The 24,436-nt window shown below is 41.8% G+C and overlaps 1 protein-coding gene across 1 annotated transcript in view; it reads left to right on the top strand.

Moving 5' to 3' along the window:
- The window catches only part of LOC117469659 (protocadherin-1-like), a 27,581-nt gene extending 11,026 nt beyond the window's left edge, over positions 1 to 16,555 (top strand). Inside the window, 10 exon segments of the mRNA XM_034114120.1 lie at positions 7,019 to 7,850; positions 14,069 to 15,004; positions 15,007 to 15,130; positions 15,133 to 15,323; positions 15,325 to 15,426; positions 15,428 to 15,532; positions 15,535 to 15,585; positions 15,587 to 16,100; positions 16,103 to 16,236; positions 16,238 to 16,555. Of these exon segments, the coding sequence (XP_033970011.1) occupies positions 7,041 to 7,850; positions 14,069 to 15,004; positions 15,007 to 15,130; positions 15,133 to 15,323; positions 15,325 to 15,426; positions 15,428 to 15,532; positions 15,535 to 15,585; positions 15,587 to 16,100; positions 16,103 to 16,236; positions 16,238 to 16,321 (3,051 nt within the window). The 5' untranslated portion in view covers positions 7,019 to 7,040 and the 3' untranslated portion in view covers positions 16,322 to 16,555.
- Positions 16,556 to 24,436: the final 7,881 nt, after the last annotated feature.

The raw sequence follows: 24,436 nt of genomic DNA on the forward strand, positions 1-24,436 counted from the left end.
TCAAGTCTTTGTACTGCAAAACACACACATATAGAAACTGGTTCCAGCTGCTTGATGGCTCGGCCTCTTTGTTACCACACACACACAACACACACACACACACACACACACACACACACAGACACACAGACACACAGACACACACACACACAGACACACAGACACACACACACACAGACACACACACACACACACACACACACACACACACACAGACACACACACACACACACACACAGACACACACACACACATACACACACACACAGACACACACACACATACAGTTGTGAGAAAGTTTGAGACTGTGGGAAAACGGACGAGCCGGACGATCCCTAATTCCCCCGAGGAGGCAACACACACACACACACACACACACACACACACACACACACACTCGTACATGTGAACAAACACGTCAACAGGACTTCACTTTGATTCTGTTTTTACTCTTTCCGTGACATTCGACCCGCTCCCAAGCTTCTCTTAGAGCTGTTGCTCCGGTTCCACTTGGTACAGTTTACATTACAGGACACATCATTCACATTTCTCCTGTCAGTTTGAGCTAACAGCAGCGAGAGTCGGGTTACATGGGAGCTTTGTGGAGGATTTCACAGTTTTCAAGAGCTGTAAATGGAATTTTCGAAAATTATGATTCATTTAAATAAGTTTGGGATCTTTGGAAACAACTCTGGTGTCAAGTTTCATATTGAGGGGGGGGACAAACAATAGGTACATTGGACATACATGTTCACGTTAAACTGTAAAATCATGGTGATGACACCGGCAGAATCAATGTGGTGCTCTTAACATTGTATGAATGAGGTTTTTAACACGTCCAGGTATTGATTGATTAGAGATATTGTGTCTTTGGCCGTTAAGTATCAAAATCTCTCCATTAGCATTAAATGTCTGGACAGATGTCTGTTAAAAACACCCTCTCGCTCTTCATTGTAAACACCTGTTTTGGTTTCTATTGAGCTGAATGCAAAACAATATGTCACTCTTAAAGTTGAAGGGTGGAGGAAGTGTTTCGATGTCATGAATGATGTTGTTGGTAACCTTAAGGAGGATTTTAACACGGCAAGTATCGATTATCCAAGTATCAGAAAATATACTTCTTTCTTTCCTCATGTTGTATATTCTGGTTTTCAGGTGAAACACAAGTGAACTCTGCTTTCAGGGAACAAGCAGTGGGGTCAGGTGAGACCACTTTACTGAGGTTTGAAACACGTTAACCCTGATTGTCCAGAATCCAAGTACCGAAAGTTGGTATTAGATGTTTTTCCGTTGCTGTTATACAACAAAATAATTATATTAGATATAACTCACCAAGGAAATATACAAATGGTGTTAAACTGGAACACAAACGTGGCTAAAAAAGATAAAACACTAAACACAAAACCCTCATGTAAAAGTTGTATTTTTAGTTTTGTTCAGACACACTCCCTGTTGTTCGGGACATTGTTGGCCGTCTGGTCGTCGGCCAGTAAACCCTGTTGTTTCAGTCCCGTTTCCACAGTAACGTGTGAAAATGCCGCGGGGTCAGAGGTCAGAGGTCAGAGGTCGCTGGTTAGGGGTATTTGGCAGCTCTGTGGAAAAATGTGCTAAAAGAAACACACAAATACATTTACACTGTTACACGCACACACACAGGGGTCATCACATGCACATTCACACGTGCAAACACAACAACCCCCACACACACCTACACACACTCATTCACATTTAAACAGGGGTCATTAGACATGTATGTGTGTGTTCTGGTGTGTGTGTGTGTTCTGGTGTGTGTGTGTGTTCTGGTGTGTGGTGTGTGTGTGTGTGTGTGTGTGGTGTGTGTGTGTGTGTGTGTGTGTGTGTGTGTGTGTTCTGTGTGTGTGTGTGTGTTCTGGGTGTGTGTTGTGGTGTGTGTGTGTGTGTGTGTGTGTGTATGTGTGTGTGTGTGTGTGTGTTCTGGTGATGTGTGTGTGTGTGTGTGGTGCTGTGTGTCTGGTGTGTGTGGTTGTGGTGTGGTGTGTTGTGTGTGTGTGTGTGTGTGTGTGTGTGTGTGTGTCTGTGTGTGTGTGTCACAGCAGGGAGCAAACACTCACAAGAACCAACTGGACAAAAGCAACATCACAGCGAACATGTGCTGCCTTAGCCTCTTATCTTATGTCTCTTCTTAACATCATTATAAACTGAATATCTTTGAGTTTTTTTTTTGAACATTTTTACTAGTTTGACAATTACAAGATGAATAACAATCGTCTAGAGACACTCGTTTATGAACTCTTTTATTGGAATATCATATAAAGAAGTGGTGGGGCGATATTTAAGGTAAAGAGGGAGACATTACACTTTATTTGATGTCATGAGTTCTTTATGTTGTTCTGACTAATAAAAAGGAATACAGATTTATTTGTATTTCAATTTTCTGAAACAGCTAGAAATGCTTTGGATACTTTAAAGAGTCCTCTCCTGCTGATGTTCAGGTGTATATCAGTATGTAGTGTCTCTACTTTAAAGAGTCCTCTCCTGCTGATGTTCAGGTGTATATCAGTATGTAGTGTCTCTACTTTAAAGAGTCCTCTCCTGCTGATGTTCAGGTGTATATCAGTATGTAGTGTCTCTACTTTAAAGAGTCCTCTCCTGCTGATGTTCAGGTGTATATCAGTATGTAGTGTCTCTACTTTAAAGAGTCCTCTCCTGCTGATGTTCAGGTGTATATCAGTATGTAGTGTCTCTACTTTAAAGAGTCCTCTCCTGCTGATGTTCAGGTGTATATCAGTATGTAGTGTCTCTACTTTAAAGAGTCCTCTCCTGCTGATGTTCGGTGTATATCAGTATGTAGTGTCTCTACTTTAAAGAGTCCTCTCCTGCTGATGTTCAGGTGTATATCAGTATGTAGTGTCTCTACTTTAAAGAGTCCTCTCCTGCTGATGTTCAGGTGTATATCAGTATGTAGTGTCTCTACTTTAAAGAGTCCTCTCCTGCTGATGTTCAGGGTATATCAGTATGTAGTGTTTCTACTTTAAAGAGTACTCTCCTGCTGATGTTCAGGTGTATATCAGTATGTAGTGTCTCTACTTTAAAGAGTCCTCTCCTGCTGATGTTCAGGTGTATATCAGTATGTAGTGTCTCTACTTTAAAGAGTCCTCTCTGCTGATGTTCAGGTGTATATCAGTATGTAGTGTCTCTACTTAAAGAGTCCTCTCCTGCTGATGTTCAGGTGTATATCAGTATATAGTGTCTCTACTTTAAAGAGTCCTCTCCTGCTGATGTTCAGGTGTATATCAGTATGTAGTGTCTCTACTTTAAAGAGTCCTCTCCTGCTGATGTTCAGGTGTATATCAGTATGTAGTGTCTCTACTTAAAGAGTCCTCTCCTGCTGATGTTCAGGTGTATATCAGTATGTAGTGTCTCTACTTTAAAGAGTCCTCTCCTGCTGATGTTCAGGTGTATATCAGTATAGTAGTGTCTCTACTTTAAAGAGTCCTCTCCTGCTGATGTTCAGGTGTATATCAGTATATAGTGTCTCTACTTTAAAGAGTCCTCTCCTGCTGATGTTCAGGTGTATATCAGTATGTAGTGTCTCTACTTAAAGGTCCTCTCCTGCTGATGTTCAGGTGTATATCAGATGTAGTGTCTCGACATGTCTCCATGGCTTCAATGTTTCAAAAGCTCTTATTTTCTCATACTGTCTGTGCTGCAGCACCTCTTTTCACCCTCTGTCTGAAACCAGAGCCCAGTCTGTTCTGATTGGTTAGCTGGCTGGCTCTGTTGTGATTGGTCAACCGCCTAGAGATATCCCGCCCCTTAGCCTATCACGTACTATGTGTTGGAGCGCTAGACAATAGGAACCTGAGTGTGAAACAAAGGCATGTCACCCTTTCATTTTGTATACATTAATAAACATGACACAATTACATATTTTCATATTGCGCAGCTCTAGACCGTACTTTGTGTAAAGATCAGTCTTTTAACAAGCTTTAACCCGACTCTATACACACATTTACCACATGTTATCTGTATAAAGTCGCACAATACTCGAACACAGGATGGTGCTTCATGTCTGAAGGGTCGTTTGGAGTTAAAATAACTTTATTGAGAAGTCTTTATGCTGGTTTTGTGAAGCCTCTGAAGGAGTTCATTTTATTTCACTGAATGAATCTGTGCAAGGCCCTCTCACACAGCGGGAGACTCAACAGGCTCACAATACAACACACACACACACACACACACACACACACACACACACACACACACACAGTACACACAGTGTTAACAGCGCTACAGTGGTTTTAGGTGGAAGAGGATGACTTCCTGCTTCCTGTTCAGCATTCTAGTCCATGTTCCTGTGTGTGTGTGTGTGTGTGTGTGTGTGTGTGTGTGTGTGTGTGTGTGTGTGTGTGTGTGTGTGTGTGTGTGTGTGTGTGTGTGTGTGTGTGTGTGTGTGTGTGTGTGTGTGTGTGTGTGTGTGTGTGTGTGTGTGTGTGTGTGTGTGTGTGTGTGTATGTGTGTGTGTGTTCCTCCAAATCAAGGACGTGAGCAGAACAAAAAAACGCTCTCCAGATTAACCTGGTCGACCCGCAGCTGAGAAACTCCTCCATCACGAAACACTGAGTGTCTGAGAGGAATTGCTGCCAAGAAAAAATGTGCAGAGGGCGAGAAAAGAATAGAGAAGGGAAGAACGAGTTTATATCTGAAAAAATAACATTATGAACACCAGACAGCAGGTGAACAGTGTGTGTGTGTGTGGTGTGTGTGTGTGTGTGTGTGTGTGTGTGTGTGTGTGTGTGTGTGTGTGTTGTGTGTGTGTGTGTTGTGTGTGTGTGTGTGTGTGTGTGTGTGTGTGTTATCCCAGGTGTGTGTGTGTGTGTGTGTGCATTCAGCCTTGATGACATTCGGATAAAGAATATCTGAATTGATGGCTTTGTATCGTCTCATTTATAAATGTAGTTTTATTCCTCACATTGAGTTTGTAGCAAAGATGAGTTCTTATACTTTACTCAAAATGACATTTAAAGTTATACATTAGGTTAAACAGATAACAAGAATGTGCTTAAGACTACTGATTTCTCGTATATCAACAATAATAAATGCACCTTCCAAAACACTTAGAACAATTAACTAGTAAACATTTTAAAACAAAAAGAGTGTATTTAAACATAAATATAATTACAAAAAAGCCATTTTAAAGTCTTAAAAGGTGACCTTTCAAGACCTTAAATGCTGTAAGGTACTTAAAGGACAATAATAAGACAAAAACATTTCCGCACCAAAGAATCTCACATTTCTCCAAATCGTGCAGCACTACAAGTAACAACAGTATATATTAAATACACTTTTAATTATTACACTTACATGTCGTGCTGATGGTCAAATAGCTTGGTGTCTGATCTGGTTTATACACACTCTGGTTTCATACGAAGCACTTATAAGTCTGCACTGAAGCAGCCACACACACATCAGGCTGATGAGTCAGATTTGTCCTGATTTACTCACAATAAAGCCTGAGGGCGAAACACTGCTGACCCGCGTTACTGTGCACACGTCACTTTCAAACACACATTAAAGAGCTGAATGTCCTCGAATGCATCGACTGTCTGATAATATTAGGGACATAAGTATTGAAGTATTATGTTTGATGAAGATTCAACTCTTCCTTGACCCTGTCTGACGAGCTTCATTCGTCCAATGAGGCACAGTTTCCTTTGAAACATAATGCAGTGTTTAAAATGCACTTTCTTTCAAAATGAAGCCATCAGGTTTCAGAGGGTTTCCCTGTCCTCTGAGGGTCCCTTTATTTCAGTATCGTCAACGTTATCAGGTCTTCTTAAAGCAACCATACTAACGCCTGAATAGGTCTGTTTAGTAGCTCGTCCTGGGTCGTTAATGTTTGATCTTTATCTAATTTAGTCGTGATTATTGACGTACTAATTAACTATCTTATCGTCTTCTAAAGTGTGCATGGTTAGCAGGTTTATTCTGCTCAAGAGAACCATGACATGCAATCAAAGTAAACAGTTAGTGAGTAAACCTTATCGGCTAATGGTCAGAGGTTTCTTTTACAGATAAATTAGGAAAAAGCTGTAATGTAACGCGAACACAACATCTGTACATTTGTGTTTGTACAAAGGAAACCACAAATATGCTCAAAAAGGGGTCTTTTATTCACAAAAAAACCCAAAGTGAGTTCGTGGACCTTATCTTGGATCTTGGTTTTGCATTATAGCATTACATTTCATTCAGCTGGGGCTTCTGGCCAAAGCACCTTGACTCTCTGATTGGTTAACACCCATTTCAGGTTGTTTGTTTACAGTCGTTCCACGGGGAAGTGCTGACAGATGAAACAGATTTCAAACACTTTTGTGATGCTGAAAGCTAGAGAAAAGTATGTTTGTTCGTCCTCCTAGTTCTTGGAGTTCTAAGACTTTCTCATCTTTCATGAAATCTCAAAGACTGAGGTGTACCGTTCCTTCTTTCTGCAACTCATCAGTATTTTTTTGGGGAAGTGTCGCCGTTGGCAGCGGCAGTGCTCGGTTTGTCTTCCTGTCAGAGCGGTGGACTGGCAGCACGAGGAAGTCATCAGTCAGAGCCGCTCAGCTGCTTTCTGCACACCGCACGCAGCCAATCACAAGACGACACGGCCGGAAACTTCCTCACACAAACATCCCTAAGAAAGAACAAATAACAGCCCAGAGAGATGAATTGGACGGTCCTTTAGTGAGATACATCTGACATCTGACTAATGTTGTTTATTTCCTGGCGTTTGGACGATTACAGACCACGCCTAAAAGTACATTCATCTCAAAAGGAGAACCCTAACCCGACATAACAATCAACATCTAAACAAAGTCATTTCTTTTTTGCTTTGTTTGGTTGATTTGGTTGCTATTTTCCAGTGCTATGTTACTTGAAATGACATTATTGTTCATTTGGTATTAAGTTAAAGCAATGATTTAAGAACTACTCCATCCTACCAAACAGGAAGTCAAGGGTGTTGTCGCTCATCCCTTTCTTTCTCTGTCTCTTTCAGATCGGTGCTGTCGGGTGGAGACATGGCGGCGTTGAGGCGGGAAGTTCTGCTTTTCTTTTCGGTCGTCCTGCTGGTGTCCTGCGGCGCCTCGCCCACCGACATCCTGTACCGAGTTCCTGAAGAGCAGCCGCCCAACACGCTGATCGGCAGCCTGGCGTCGGACCAGGGTCTTCCCGACACCGGACACCTTTACAAACTGGAAGTGGGATCGCCGTACCTACGAGTGGACGGAAAATCCGGCGACATCTACACCACCGAGATCCCCATCGACCGCGAGACGTTGAAGGACTGCCGCAACCTGTTCGAAGGAGACAAATGCTTCCTGGAGTTCGAGGTGTCGATCACAGATATGGTGAACGGTCTCGGATCGGGACCCCGGCTGATCGAGGGGCGCATTGAGGTTCTGGACATCAACGATAACACGCCGCAGTTCTCCTCGCCCATCCTCACCCTCTCCATCCCCGAAAACACACACATCGGCGCCCTCTTCTCCATCCCCATGGCCACCGATAGAGACTCTGGACACAACGGGGTGGCGGAGTATACTCTGAGCACCGGACCGGACGCAGACCAGCTCTTCAGCCTTCAGGTGGCTTTGGATTCGGATGAGAAGTTACCACAGCTGGTGGTCATGGGTAATCTGGACCGCGAGATGAAGGACTCGTACGACCTGAACATCCGCGTGGTGGACGGAGGGATACCGCCGAGGGCGAGCAGTGCCTTGTTGAGGGTGACCGTCACCGACCAGAACGACAACGCACCAAAGTTTGAGAGGAGTCACTACGAGGCGGAGCTTCAGGAGAACAGCCCCCAGGGACACTCGGTGCTGCAGGTCAGTCACAATCACATTCAATACAAATACAACAAATACTAATATATGTATACAAATATGTATATCCAATCCTATATATACACAATCAACAGACACATTTATACATGTGCACACATTAAGACATACGTAAAAGCACAACAATCAATATATACAAAATAACAGTGACTTCAATATCTTTGGGATAGCGCCTTTCAAGGGACCCACAAACAAACAAACAAACAAACAAACAAGAAGGGCAAATAATAAAGTAAACATTTAATAAATAGCATGGGGACTGTGATGGTTTGATATCTTTGATTTGTAATTCATTTATATAGCAAAAAACCACATTTCAACTTTTCATTTTAAGCAGGGCTAAACCGAACTATTGATCGAGCACTTATCCATTTAATAAGCAGAACCAGACTCGACTCACACAAGTGAAGTCTGTGTGTAGTCGAACTATTGACGAGCAAAAAAAGGTGCTTCTGTGTGTGCCGGGTCACATGGAGTTTAAAAAAACACTTTATTCAGAAGTCTTTATGTTGGTTTTGTGAAGCCTCTGATTGCCGATTCATTTCATGTCTGAATAAACCTGAACAAGGTCTGACTCCTCTCACACTTACATCTGTCATTACATGAACCATGTTTCTTTCATATTATCTGAACTGCAGCAATACAAACGTTTATTTTGATAAATTGATTGACATTAAACATCAGTCAATAACAACTCTGATAAACGATGGAGTCATTTGTCAGGCCAACATGTCAAACATTGTCTGGTCTCAGCTTCTTAAATGTCAGTTTCTCTCCATTTATTTGATTATATAATCATTTTAAATTGAATAGTGTAGGATTTGGGATTGTCTGTCGGATAAAACAAGACATTTGGAGACATCGAAAATGCCATATTGACCTAATGGTTGAGTGATTAAACAGAAAACATAACATGGTATATATATCAAAGGTGGTTGGAGTCTTTTTAAACGCTGCCAGGTTCAGCGTATGTTCTTCTTCCAGATCAGTGGTTCAGATCATTCAGATGAAACCAGACTTGTGAGGGGAGACTTGAAACAGGTTGGGGTCTAACTCAGTTTGAGGGTCAATGTAAATCTGCTGTGTTTAATGTGTTGTTTAATTGTTTACCTCTCATGTTCGTCAGCTGAACGTAACTCAGTTTAAATCCTTGATCTAGAAAAAAGTGTATGGTCCATTACTTAAAACTGAAAGAAAACGCATTACAGGAGACCCAATGAAAGGCAACATCACCTTCATTCAAATTGCACATTTCGCCAGGTTTTATAGTATGTGGAAACAATTGAGAAAAGGTAATTACACAACTCAACAAACAGATCTTTTTAGACACATGAACTCAATTGAAAATGCTTCAAGAGGTCACAAGGAACAGCATAGATGTTCTAACTGTTAAGCTTCTAAAGGGGCCATATTATGCTTGTTGTGGTATTCCCTTTCCTCTCGTGTAAATAGGTATTCGTGCTATGGTCTGCTAACACTAAAGCTCAAAGGCACAAATATGAACCTGAAAGTGTGTGATTTTCAGAAGGCAGACAGTCCCATTTTCTATCTTTACACTCTGGATAAATCTGTCCCTCTTCGTGTCACAGAGTTGTTCCTGTCGTGCAAACATTACAGAGGAACCTTTTGGCCCTGTTGGCGATAACACGTCTCGCTGCAGGACAACACAGCACATAATGCGCTGCTCAATTATCCGTACAGACAGATGGTGCGTTGGAGGTGAAGCAGGGCGTGGGACCTCTGTGTGTAGTCACATATTAACCACTGATTCAACTTCACCTTTGAGCCCGTGGTGGACGTGATGTCGGTTGGGTTTGGCTTCGTTGAACAAACCCTCCTCTCTGTATCCTCTTCACTTCCCCTTCGCTCCCCCGACTGCAGAGCGACCAGCCATAGCTTGCAGCGAGCCGTGCATGACTTAATCTGAGTCAGTCATGAGATTATCCACGGGGCTTATTGGTATTATTGCCGGATGTGGCTCGTTGCATTTCAGAGAGCAGCAGAATTCATTTCACTTAACGTGCGCTTTGAGGAGTGATGCTTCAGAGGCACGGGGGCGACTGATGACCCTGCAAGACCCGCTTAAAGTGTCCAATGGCAACACACACCTGTATCTCCCTGCTTTTTGACCCGCGTGTTTTACATATTTGAGCCGGCTTCCTTTAAAACATCAAGCTGTCAGGTGCTAGAGGGATTGACTTCCTGATGACTAAAAAACACCTTTACTCAAGGTCCACTTACATGCTTTTTCCTGGGTTGTTTAACAAGGGATTTTTGCTCATTTAGTCACGTTCACATAGGGCTGTGCAATTATGGCAAAAATCAAAATCACGATTATTTTGGTCAATAATTGATATCACGATTTTTAAATACGATTATTCATTGGCTTTGAAAACATCCATTTATTGAACTTTAAAACAAATACAAATAATAATTTGAACAGTATCTTTTTAACTGTTGATTACCCTGAACGTATAATTCAACTGAAAAACCAATACAAAAATAAATGATACATTTAAATAAATAATATCAAAATAATAAATACCAATAAACAAGATCAACAAATATTTTGGAGCGCACTTCCCAAAGCTACTAAACATATATAAATATGATAAATACAAATAAATGAGACCAAAATTAATGAGATCAAATATGTTGCACGGTCACAACCAAGCAAAGCTAAATAATTGTTTTTTTCGATTATGTTGTTTTCATAATTGTGGCAGGCCAAAATCGTAATTGCGATTAAAATACGATTAATTGCACAGCCCTACTTTCAAGTGTTCATTTCATCTTTCAGCCACACCTCATGTTCTTCTTAAGCCGACACAGTCATGCAGGTTTCTGACAGAGTAATGAGAAACATCTGGAATGTAAAACAAACAAATCTGCTTTAACGGCTTTGAGGTTTGTGTTAAAAAGGTTCATTAAGACGCCTTTTATTGACTACAAATCATAACTGTTCTTTGGCGGATAATTAAATATCAAATGGTTGTTCTTTTTAGATGAAGGATCTCATCAAATCTAAAGCTTATTAAGGATAAAAGAATAAATGAGAAAATCAAGAAAGTCATTTTCTCACTAACAGCAAAATTAAATGATTAAGATGATTACACATACTTCTGGCACACCCAGCTGATTAATCAATGCAAAATAAGCTTCCCAAAACTGTGACATTGAAATTAATTTGAGTAAATAAAGATATAAACTGCGATGGATTATATTTCAGCAGTCATTTTCAAGTCTAAACTGATTCCTACATCCTCCTTTAAGAGAAGATAAGATAAGATAAGACCTTTATTAATCCCTGTTGGGACATTCAGTAGTTTCACAGCAACAGGTGAGATTGAAAAACAGGACAGCACAGATTCACACAGATTAATACAATTAAGGATAAGATCAAAGATAAAAATGATAAATAACTATAAAATAAGAAATGAATTAAAATGAACATATACATATTTGGTCATGTGTACATATGATTTACATGTGTGTGTGTGTGAAACTAGGGCTGTGCAATTAATCGTATTTTAATCGCAATTACGATTTTGGCCTGCCACAATTACGAAAACAACATAATCGAAAAAACCAATTATTTAGCTTTGCTTGGTTGTGACCGTGCAACATATTTGATCTCATTAATTTTGGTCTCATTTATTTGTATTTATCATATTTATATATGTTTAGTAGCTTTGGGAAGTGCGCCCCAAAATATTTGTTGATCTTGTTTATTGGTATTTATTATTTTGATATTATTTATTTAAATGTATAATTTATTTTATTTATTTTTGTATTGGTTTTTCAGTTGAATTATACGTTCAGGGTAATCAACAGTTAAAAAGATACTGTTCAAATTATTATTTGTATTTGTTTTAAAGTTCAATAAATGGATGTTTTCAAAGCCAATGAATAATCGTATTTAATAATCGTGATATCAATTATTGACCCAAATAATCGTGATTATGATTTTGGCCATAACCGCACAGCCCTATGTGGAACTGTGTATTTTATGTCCAGTAATTGTGTCGGATGGTAGAAATCAACGGCTTAAAATGAGATATATTCAGGGGACAGGAGAGGTTAAGTGTTGCAAAACGAGCAGAGACTTTGGCCGGCTCATTTGTGAACCCTCTGGTTAATTGTTAACTGGGAGATAAACGCTGTGTATTTGCTGTTCGTCTGCACAGCGCGGCCTTGGAGAGCGGCCAGCCTCATCACAGCAGCTCAACTGTTCAATACACAATTCTCCGAAGCTGTCAATAATTCACCGCTGTTTGGTGATGTCTGCTGCTTAAAGCCACACTGGAGGAAAGGAAATCAATGGGCGGGAGAAATTATAATTTCACTTTCATGCTTTCTTTAACCTTAACCTCTCTGACTTGGATCAGTGGTTTCCACGGTCACCCCGGGTAACGGTGACGGTCTGTCACAGTCTGTGATCCTGAGCCGAGAGGAAACCAGATATTTATGATGTGGCAGTATCAACCAGAGTCAGTGCTGGAAAGAAAATCCCCTTCCAGATTCTGTTGGCTGCTTTCACCTTTGAACTCTCTGATTTCCTGCTAGAACGTTCAATAAATGTTCACTTTGTTTTCCCACATGGACAATGTCATATTCTGCCCTTCATTAAAGCTTCATGGTGTTAAATGTTAAAACCATTCACCTTTATGGCTGCAGTATCACATCAATAATAAATACTCTAGATTTTAACATTTGTAGCATTTAATTCCCCCAAAATATAGCTTGACATTCAAATATTTTTGTAACTCAAAATGATTATTTGACCTTTTGCGTTTTATGGGAAGATGATCTATTCTCCTACCTGTACACTCAGAATGAAGATCCAGCCAGCAGCTAGTTAGCTTAGCTTAGCATAAAGACTTCAAACAGGGGCAAACAGCTCTCTTAAAAGGCAACCTATCAAAAAGAAATCTCTCTAATGAACTCATAATATCTCTTTTTTTTGTATTATTGTTGTCATATTTTGTAATCTTCGGACTCACCAGGCTAGTTGTTTCCCCCTCGTTACATCTTGCTTGATATTTATTTATATTACAGACACCAGAGTGGTCTTAATCTTGTATTTCAAAAAACACTATGGCATCTCGGGTTGATCTCAGCGACCTGTGTCCTTTGTCCAAACAACATGACTAACTGTTGTGTCTAAATATGTTCTAATCATACAGATTTCTTTAAAACAAGCCATTTTTATGAGATGATTTGCTGATTGCAAGCTTTGCTCAGACCCAGTTATGTGTAGAAAGGAATAATGGCCTTAAAGTTTAAAAACACTAACTCACATGACTTTAAGTCCCAGGGGAAGCCTTAAGAAAATGCTGACGGAGCTGCACCTGGGACGTTTAAATCAGCTGTTCAACATCTACTTCATTTAAAACCTACACAGCGACCTACATTTCTTAACAGCAGCAATGGCACTGAATGAATGCAATTAAAAAGTATTAGATGTGTAGATAGAAAAGGTGTCCTAATGAGCACATCCTAAGTGATGTTCTGCTGACTGATCGTACCTCCTAATTGAGTAATTACCTCCATTTACTTTGGGTTTGGGCGTACGAGGCCGGATGGTGTCCGATGTTGGTCCATTCTCTGTGTCCTAATGGGCCCCGAGGAGCCAGGGCTTTTCTGATAATGAGAGGAACATTAACATTCACTCATCTGCCCATTAGATGCCAATGATCCGCTGCACGGCCGTTAGTTGTTGTTGTGTGGGTGTGTGCGCTAAGCTATGATCGTCTATTATGTTTCACGCATAGAAGAACCACTTTCTCCGCCTCAGGAACACACAAAGAGCTTTGTAGTGATGCATTAGTTATGGTAGTGACTCTTGGAAAGTCAAAACATCTAAATAATCATGAAATTGTAACTGAAGGGGAAACAAAGGCTGCCAGTTACTTCTTATGAATCGATCCAAGATAAAAACAACTCTCTGGGCGCTTATTGCAAATGTGTATGAGTTCAAAACAGTAATGGAAACCAAATCAAATCAAACACATGGCTTCCTCAATTGAATGTATTGTCTGCAACTCAACAGTGATGAACCACTTGATGTAAAGCACCTCCTTAATGCTGTTTGGAGGAGTTAAGATGAACATGTTCTGAAACTTTTTATTTGATTGCAAAACCTATTTTGGGGTCCTTGTGGTACGGTGTCAGAAGCTAAACCTCTTCTTTTGTCCTTGCAGGTCAGAGCAAACGATGCAGACACCGGAACCAACGGAGAGATTGACTACAGCCTCCATCAGGCATCTGAGGCAGTCCAGAGGCTTCTGCGGATTGACCGGTCTACGGGCGTTATCTACGTCAAGGGGCTGGTGGACCGCGAGGAGGAAAGCTTCCTCAAGTTCTTTGTGTACGCCAAAGATCGTGGGCCCAACTCCAAGAGCTCCAAAGTCGTGGTGACCATCAACGTCAGGGACCAGAACGACAACTCCCCTGCCATCGAGATCCGTGGTATCGGTTTGGTGACGCACCACAACGGGGTGGCCAACATCTCTGAGGACATGCCCATCGGCACACCTGTGGCGTTGGTCCAGGTGTCGGACCGTGACGAGGGGGAAAATGCAGTGGTGACGTGCGTGGTTGCCGGTGACGTCCCCTTTCAGCTCCGACCTGCAAGTGAGTCCTCCAACGATCGGAAGAGGAAGTACTTCTTGCAGACAACTACCTTGCTGGATTATGAGAATATTAAGTATTACCTGATTGAAATAGTCGCTGTGGATTCTGGAAACCCTGCCCTGTCCAGCAGCAACTCCCTCAAAGTACAGGTCACAGACATTAATGACAACACGCCAACCTTTTCCCCTTCACGAGTTGAGGTGGACTTCGCAGAGGGCAACCAGCCAGGTGACAAGGTGCTGGTCATCACGGCGGCAGATGCAGACAGCGGCTCTAACGAAGAGCTGGTCTACAGCATCATCGACCTCCATGCCAACAGGCTCTTTGAAATCCAATCCAACTCTGGAGAGATCCGTGTGAAGAACATGCTGGATCGAGAAGAGACGGAACAGTATGAGTTTCGAGTGGCGGCAGCTGACAAGGGCATTCCTAGCAAAACTGGCACTGCTACCGTTGTGATTAATGTTCTGGACCGCAATGACAATGACCCAAAGTTTAATGCTAAGCGGTCTACAGCTTCTCCGTCATTGAGAACATGCTTCCACTGAATCCTGTTGGTGTTGTGACCGTCACTGATGCAGATAAGGGTGAGAACGCCCGGGTGAGGCTGTATGTGGAACCGGACAATGGTAAATTATCATCCAGAACGGCACAGGAACCATCCTGTCCAGCATATCCTTCGACCGTGAGAAGGAGAGCACCTACTCCTTCCGGCTGAAGGCTGTAGATGCTGGTGACCCACCTCGATCCTCCTATGTTGGGGTGACTATCAACGTCCTGGACGAGAATGACAATGCTCCCTACGTCACCAAACCAGCTAACCTCCTCCTACAAGTACATGTCCACCCGTCACCCCCCGCTTGACACCCGTGTGGAGGTAGTAGAGGCTGAAGACATTGACTCTGGACCCAATGCTGAGCTAGTCTAACACCATCACAGGCGGCAACCCGTACGACCTGTTCTACATCTCGCCCAACAGCGGAGAGATCACACTGGTGGAGGAGTTCACCGGCAAACACAACGGGCTTCATCCCGCCTGGTGGTGAAAGTCAGCGATAAAGGCAAACCTCCTCGCCACACCACCGGCCTTAGTCCACGTTTTTGTCAATGACACCAAGTCCAATGTGTCCCTCATCGAGCACTTGTTGGACACAGTCTCTACACCCCCTCTGGACAGGGACATTGCCGGAGATCCCAACTACGCCCTCGCTCAGCGCAGCAACATCCTGTATGGCAGCCTCGCAGGTATTGCTGGTGTGATTATGGTCATTGTCGCGGTGGTAGTAATCAGACACCGACTGCAGAAGGACACCAAGAGTGGCTACCAGGCCGGCAAGAAGGAGAGCAAGGACCTTTACGCTCCCAAGCAAGGCCCCAAAAATGGCAAAGGGAAGAAGATCAAAAAGGGAAAAGCTCCCAAACCGGCGAAGCCAGTGGAGGAGGACGAGGAGGCCAGCCTGCAGAAAGGCCTCAAGTTCAACCTCATCAACGAAAATGTAAATGATAGTCCCAGAATCCACTTGCCCCTTAACTACCCACCGGGAAGCCCCGATCTGGGACGTCCTACCGCCTCTAACTCCCCTCTACCCTCCATCATGCTGCGCCACAGTCGCCCTCCGCCTCCAAGAAGCACCAGGCTGTTCAGGACCTCCCCGCCACCAACACCTTCGTGGGAACGGGCGACAACACCTCAACAGGCTCCGACCAATATTCGGATTACAGCTACAAGGCCAACCCCCCCCAAATACAGCAGCAAACAGGTAGGAGACTACGCAAACACGTACCAAAGGGACATCTATTGGACCAACCGGGTGTGGTAGTCACGCTGGGACTTATTTTGCAAAGCCGATATTCTTCCACCAAAGCTGCACTGATTCCCCTGCACAGCACCCACTTCCAAACGGCTGTTTTCTCTTTTATTTTTTGGTTTGGTTTGGATGTGTTCACCATTTTCTGTTCTGTTCTTTTGTTTTTTGGACATCACACTATTCACACCATGAAATATTGCATAAGGGATAGACCAAATATGGGTATACCAATATTTATCTGCTGTTATTTGGAGACCATAATCCCCCAAAATGAACTCTGATGATCCAGAACATGCTTGAGGGTTAATGATATACTGTATGTTTGTGTTGATTTATTTTGCTGTGGTTGATTTTCTACAATTACACGTTATTGAATTATAAGTTCCTGAAATGTTACAAGCATTACAAGTCTTTACAAAGCCAGTAAAACAAAATAAGGGCATACTTTTGATATATGAAGATGTCAATTATGGTTCATTTTTGATATCCTATATGGGTCTATCCTTAACTTCTATGTGTTTTCCCTTTGTTTCATTTGTGTTCAGTTCCACCCTTTTTTCACTAAATGAAGGAGTTTATTATTCACAAGTGTTTTGACAGCGACCATTGAGACGTTCTCTCTGACAATCCTCATTAAGTCTGAATGTGTTTTTTTTCTTTCTGGAGGGCTGATTCTGGGTTTGAAAGCTGCTCTTTATTGCCGGATCAGCTTGTTGGAGTGTGACAAAGAAGAGTGACTGTGAATTCCTGAGTTTTTATTTGTTGGTACCCATTGCCATTGTTTCGTGGCTTTTCTTTGGCCAGGAACTACACTGGCTTATAGGAGCACTTCAGAGTGTTTCCATCCAGTTCACACACCAATTTAAGTAATTTCAGCTCGGTCAGGGAGCCAGGCCAGTGACGACAAGAAGAAAGGGAATACAAGAGGAAGGAGGGAGGGTTGTTAAAAAGCCAATACAGTATGAAGACTAAATACAACCATTTCCTAACCTCCTGTCAGGTCAGCTGAAATACGACTTTTAATTTTGCCGTGTTCCCAATCACTGGGGTTTAAAAAGTCAATTGTTTGCACAGATTAATGGCAGGTAATTTTCCAGGCGCCCGCTTTCGCCTTCTTTTACCCAGAGTGCCTTGCTCTATTCTATTTAATGTAAAAACGGGGGGGGGGGGGGGGGGGGGTAGAGATAGGTGCCATTAACGGCGTGATGGTGACGAGCTCTCACGCCACATCGGCTGTTTTTCTGACTAAAATGTCACATGCACTGTGAAGACCGTGGAGACAATCACATTGAAGATGTTCATGCTGTAAATATATATGTTGAAATTTTGCTTTTGTTTTGTACTTTCATCTGCTGTTTCTGTTGCAACATTATGGTGTGTGTCCAGTGTGTGTGTGTGTGTGCTTAACAAGGACATTTCATTGTTCTCCCTGCTTTCTAAAGACTTTCTGTTCACCTGTACCAAAGACTCACACACACACTAACACACACACACACACCTGCATATTGACTGTCATCACCATCGCATATATACGGAGCAGACTGTTTCCTTGTCCGGCTGGTGTTAGCAGCCTGTTAGCGCTCATGCTAGGTTAATATTTAACCTGCAAACACCTGAGCTGGCACTTCAGATTGAAAGACGCACGGCCTCATATCGACCCCATCGCACACAATGGTGTACTCTTCTCTGGGGAAAGACATGTACAGTGTTTTCTTGTTGTGTTTTTTTACCGTTAAAGCAGATTCTATTTCAATAAACATGTTGCTTAAATGTTTTCTAAAAAGTGGCGCTTTCTCTCTCTCTGCATTCATTGGGTGGGTTAAAGTGGGGGGCGGGGTGTACAAAACAGGAAGTGGGAAGAGGTACAGTATTCCATGTTCATATCCATTCCTCACACGGAGAGACAGTGTGTGTTCACACACGACAGGATGCATATTTGAAGTCCATTTATATTTAAAATTCTTTCTTAATGAACAAACTTTATTGACACATTTAAAGCAGACGGTGAACAGGAAGAAATGTACGGACCTACAGCTAAACAAAACATTACAATAATACACAGCTAATTAGGTCAAAAGAAAGACATACTGTGTTAGACATGCAGAGCGGCAACATCAACGACTCCATTAATCAATCTACAGAAAACTATTCAGATCATTGATTATTTATTTTCATGCAAAATAAAAAAAACGTTTTAATTTTAAAAGTGAATATCTTGGTCTGAGAAAAAGTAGAATATGAGGAAGATGGATATTTGATCAACTTTTCTGACATGTTTTCATTTCATTTCATTTAATTTCAATCTTGATTTCGAACAGATTAAAAAATAACAAATAAAAATAACAAATGTGAAAAACAGAATACCGTATTGTTAAAATACAGTTTTTATCCACATTCACGGTAAATATTTATATATTCAACAACAACAAAATCTTCATATTAATAATAATAATAATAATAAAAAATTAAAAATAAATCATATGTGTCCGAAAGGGAGGAAGCAAATGCTTATTAATTCCCACCCCTTACTTGATCAATGATTGTCCTTTAAGTCATTATGCAAGTTTTGATTTCTGTTATTTATATACAGGGTTCAAGGCTTCAAGAATTGATAGTTGGATCAAAAATATGATAAAGAGGGGTGCAAATGGTGCTAGGAAGTGCATTGAATAAATAATGGGGATGTAACTTTATACAGTGGATGATTTACACGCATCTATTGATAGATACGATTAAGGAGGTTATTGATCCAGCGCAGGGGAATGTCAAGCATGAAGCTTCAAGAACAGATGCATAGACACGGATAAAAACTGGCTTCATCATAGCCATACGACAGATTGTATGCAGAGGTTATGTTTACTCTCACATTAGTCATTGGAAAGGGAATTGTACTGACATGCTGTTACTCAGAGAGTGCATTCATAAATGTCACAATCAGAAATGTTAATTCATTTTTATGCAGTGACTGCGTTTTTTCCAATAAATATGGATAATATGTTCTATAAGCTGCTGCATATGTACCTTGTGACCACAGCTGGAGCTGCTCAAGATGAATTCAGAGCATACATGGAGATGTATTCAAAACTGTAGAGTAATGTTGTGCTGCTCGGAGGACCAGAGGGAGTGTTAGCTTCATTAAAATAACACATGAGTAAGTACTCCGCAATCAACTACATTCATATATATATATGTATATGAATGTATATAATAATATAACAAAGATCTAGTAAAAAGTTACTAAAGTAAGAGTTACTACAAGAACGGTATAACTATATCAATTTTCTTTGTATTGGTTTATTCTTTCATAAAAATATTGTATCAATACAAATAAATTAATAAAGTAAAAATTGAGAAAATAGAGACCGTCAAAAAAAAGCTTTAAAAAACAACATTTTCTCTTCATTACAGTCCCCATGAACCATTGTGTCACTTTAAGTCCACAGCTGCCTACCTGTTGGCATGTCGCCTTCACACACACACACACACACACACACACACACCACACACACACACACACACACACACACATAACACATGCTTTGGACCTTGTACATGCAGCGAGCGGCACACAAAGGACCAAAAAGATCAAAACATTACCGGGCAGGTGCCGAACCAGCCGAGGTCAAAGGTCGAATATCACTCAGAAAACAGTTTATTAGCAGCGAAGAGTGAAGAGGGTCAAAAGGTCAATGAGGAAACACACACAGCACACACACACACCCCCGCTCTTCTGGAGTCCACATTAACATTCACGGAGCAGGGGCGTGCCGTCCTTCTTGCTTTTAAACGCTGACCAACTCGGCTGTCCTCTATGGTAACAACAACAACGGACCTGTTGTGTGTGCGTGTGTGCGTGCGTGTGTGTGTGTGTGTGTGTGTGTGTGTGTGTGTGTGGTGTGGTGTGTGTGTGTGTGTGCTGACTCATAGTACTGACCAACCTCCCCCATCTCCCCCTTCCAATCCACACAAGCCCTCCTTCTTTGGAAAGCTTTGCCCTTTGAATGAAGAGAACGAGCATGTGTGTGTGTGTGTGTGTGTGTGTGTGTGGTGTGTGTGTGTGGTGTGTGTGTGTGTGTGTGTGTGGTGTGTGTGTGTGTGTGTGGTGTGTTGTGTGTGTGTGTGTGTGTGTGTGTAGCCTGTCATTCAGTTTATATAAGCTCTGCTCTCTCCCACACACTGACTATGATTTCATGGACTGCAACAGGCACAGTTACATATTTCCATGTAAACAATCAGAGAAAGTTCAAAGTGTTTAGCGTTTTTCTCGTGTTATTAAGAGGACGATTTGGAAAATGTATAGCCTTGAAATTCATATTTTTAGGGACATAAAACTGGTATCAAATGGGAATATATCGATAAAGGGGATGATACCAACAGCAGGGTGTTTAGAAAATAACCCATGCTGGACCTCTTTCTGTTGCAGAACTACTTTGTTGTCGAGCAGCGTATCACTATACGTCTGCCATTTTCCATGTAAACAATCAGAAAACGGTTTAAAAATGTTAGTCCCGTTATTAAAAAGGGACAATTTCAAACCTTAAAGTTTAGATATGTTGGATATACAGTGGCATTGATAGGGATATATTGATGAGTGGATGACATGAAGCTGTTAACACCCAATTAAAACATGTCTCAGAACTACTTTGTTGTATCCCTACGCCTGCCTCTCGTATCACGGCGCCTATCTGAAGGAGAACAGGAGGCAGCAGCCTGTTTGCACAAACACCACTTCTTCCAAATCTGCATTTTTCCCCTCTGTTGTAATGTTCTTGAGTTTGATTAATAATATCTGTTGGGAACAACCAGAAAAACAATCTGAGTGTTTTTGTTCTTCAAGTCAACAACCAAGCTGCACAAAAGGCTTGGGAGTGAGGCTATAAACATTTCAGTATGTTTAAACAAATCTACCCGTAGGAAACATGGACAGATGATTCATGATATCATCTGGTAGTGGTTTTGTTCAGCTGGATAATCTCCCACATATTAACACCACTTTATGATCTTTGAGGTAAAAAGCTAACGTAAGGCTGTCAAGGAACTAACGCTAAGCTAAAGGCGGCTAATTTGGGCGTGATGATGTTTTAGTCGTTATTAAATCTCTTTTATGACAATAGAAGTTTCGGACATTCACCAGTGGGTTATTTACTGACGTATTGTTACCACAAACAAAAAGCCATGACTATATGAGGACGAGGGAACAAGGAGATTTGTAAAATGCTGACTCATATCCTGGGCTTTAGGACTCATTCCTCCTGGGCTTTAGGACTCATTCCTGGGCTTTTAGGACTCATTCCTGCACCTGTGGAGCCTCTCACTTTTCCCACCTGTGCGTGTTTTGTGTTCTCAAAACACGGTGGCACAGTTAGTTTACAAAAACAAATATAGTGACTTTGTATTGTCAGATTTCTGAAGAGACATTTTATTTTGGAATAAAGAGTTAAATAGTGATTATTCTTTGCAATATTCTGTGTTGTGCCGTTTCTCTAAACAGATACTTACAAGTATGAGTAAATAACCAGTACTTGTTGAAGTATGATTGTAAAGTATTGTAGTACCATCGTAGTAGAATCAGGTTACGTGTGTTTTCACAGGTTAGAACAAGTACGATGGAGAGCTGCAGATACATCTCTGAGTGATGGAGGTTGGGGGGGGGGTCGTGGTACCTGATCACAAAGGGGCCTTTGTATTGCACACACACACACAACACACACACACACACACACACACACACACACAAACAACCCACATTATTTCCCCCCTAGACACACACACATTCCTGAACATGAACATCACTCACAGCACATCGCAATCCTCTCCGGCCCTCTTTGTATGTGTTTTTGTTATGTGTGTGTGTGTGTGTGTGTGTGTGTGTGTGTGTGGGTGTGGTGTGTGTTGTGTGTGTGTGTGTGGTGTGTGTGTGTGTGTGTGTGTGTGTGTGTGTGGTGTGTGTGTGTGTACAAACAGGTGAGCTTGTCAGACAGGTGCGACTGCTTCCAACGTCCCGCTGATGCAAAGTGCAAATGAAAACATTTGCCCCGCTGCTGACAGATGATCATGTAAACAATGATCCCTCCAACTCACAACCTCAGAGGCCTGAGGCCTGCACTACGAAGCCAGTTCAACAGACCCTGGATCTGTTTGAGTTACCTGAGACCTGCACGACGAAATCCAGTTCAACAGACCCTGGATCTCTCTGAGTTACCCGGCTTAACTAACCCAAAACAAACGCGATCTCGCTAAGCGGTCCTACAACGCTGGTTCACTTCTTAGCGGGCTTGATAACTTATTCTGAACGGCTAGCCTCCGGAGCAGGATAGGTTCCAGGATAAAAGCACTGCCTGCTGACCAATCAGAGCTCAGTGTGCAGAGTTTAAAGCGATCAATTCATATTACAGGAGAAAGGAAATACAGTTTAAACTGCCGTTGCAGGAAAGACGGCCGGCAAAAATCACCTGACTGTGTGAACGTGAACATTAATAGAATATCCCCTCCCATCTTCAGAGCAATCTGACTATTATAACATTAGCGTTAAGAAAAGCTTACTTAAATATCTGCCCACACATAAGTAAACCGGATCAGAGTAACATTAAGTACAGTCCGCGGCACTGTGAGTGCAGACGTCGATGTGTCCCATTATCATTCATATCATATCACATCATAATGTATCATATATCTCCTTATCTGAGTCAGCTGAGCCGTATCTGGCCGTGCAACACTCACAGTGTCACATACTGGATGCAGAAGTATTATTTTAAGCAACACATTAAGTTGACGAAACACTGGAGTCAAATGTAATTAAAGTCAGATCGTGTCTTGGACGGGGCAGTGATATCATAAACCTGTTAATGTACGCATTCAAACACTTTTTCTGTTACCAGCTGTATTCACCTTGCAGGTGCAGCTATGTGGCTTTGATCCTGGAGAAAGTGTTTAAGTCATGGATGTTTAAAGTTTAACTTCTTCATATTTGACTAATATTAAAGTTCACTTTTCATTCAGGAAGTATGACGCTGCGCTGTCAGTACGCTTGTCCATGTTTGTGATTGGTCGAATGCTCCAGATACCACCCCTTTCATGTGAACGCGCACCTAACTAGATAGGACACGGCTGGCTTGAGCGATCGAGTTGATAACCAGCGTCGTAGGACAGTTTAGCGAGAGCGGGTTTGTTTTGGATTGGGCCAACCGGCTAACTCAAAACATATCCAGGATATGTTGAACTAGATTCGTAGTATAGGCCCCTGCTCTGGACCAGGCTAGCCGTTCAGCATCAGTTACCATGGAGATCTAGCCCGCTAAGAAGTGAACCAGCGTCGTAGGACCGGAAACCCAGAGTTAACCCTGAAGTGACCTCGCTAAGCGAAAACCCGGCTTCGTAGTACAGGCCTCTGGAGTTTCAAGAGGATCACAAATCATAGTTTGAACCTCAAGAATCTAACTACTTGACTCACAATGTTGATTCAAAGTCATTTTATTGATTCAAAAATGATCGAACTGCTTCAGCAACTGAACTGAATGTTACTTGCCACAGTTGACGTTAAAATGACCGGACTTCTTTCTGCGTATTAATATGACTGCAAGTAGTCCCTTGATCCTCCTTAGAAACGGTCTGCAAGCGAAAAATACCGGACCTCTGTAAAGTCCAAATTGACCAATCAGAATCAAGTATTCAACTAAGCCGTGTACTCAAGAAGAAATCAAATCTGCTCCTCTTACAAGAAACTCAATATGCTATTTTCTTTGTAAATGTAACAGTACAAAAATATTAACATTAAATACCAAAAGTACTCATTATGCAGAACAGCCCCTACTCCACCTCAACATTGAGTACATGTTCTTTCAACCCCTGGTAAAAAAAGTACTGAAAGAAGAAGTAAGATATAGCATGTTCTCGGTTCCTTTGGTGAGATGTAGCTTATTTTAAGCGATCCATAGAGAACCTGGAGAACCGTGAAGGAACTCCTCAGTCTCCCATTCAGCCTCCCCCTCTCTCTCTCTCTCTTTCTGTCTGTCTCCATCTATCTCGGTCGTCCCCTCAGGGCTGTGATTGTGTTCGAGCCACTGAGACGACTCAATACAAAAGATCAGTGTGTGTGTGTGTGTGTGTGTGTGTGTGTGTGTGTGTGTG

The sequence above is a fragment of the Trematomus bernacchii genome, unplaced genomic scaffold (assembly GCF_902827165.1).
Source record: "Trematomus bernacchii unplaced genomic scaffold, fTreBer1.1, whole genome shotgun sequence".
Classification (NCBI taxonomy): domain Eukaryota; kingdom Metazoa; phylum Chordata; class Actinopteri; order Perciformes; family Nototheniidae; genus Trematomus; species Trematomus bernacchii.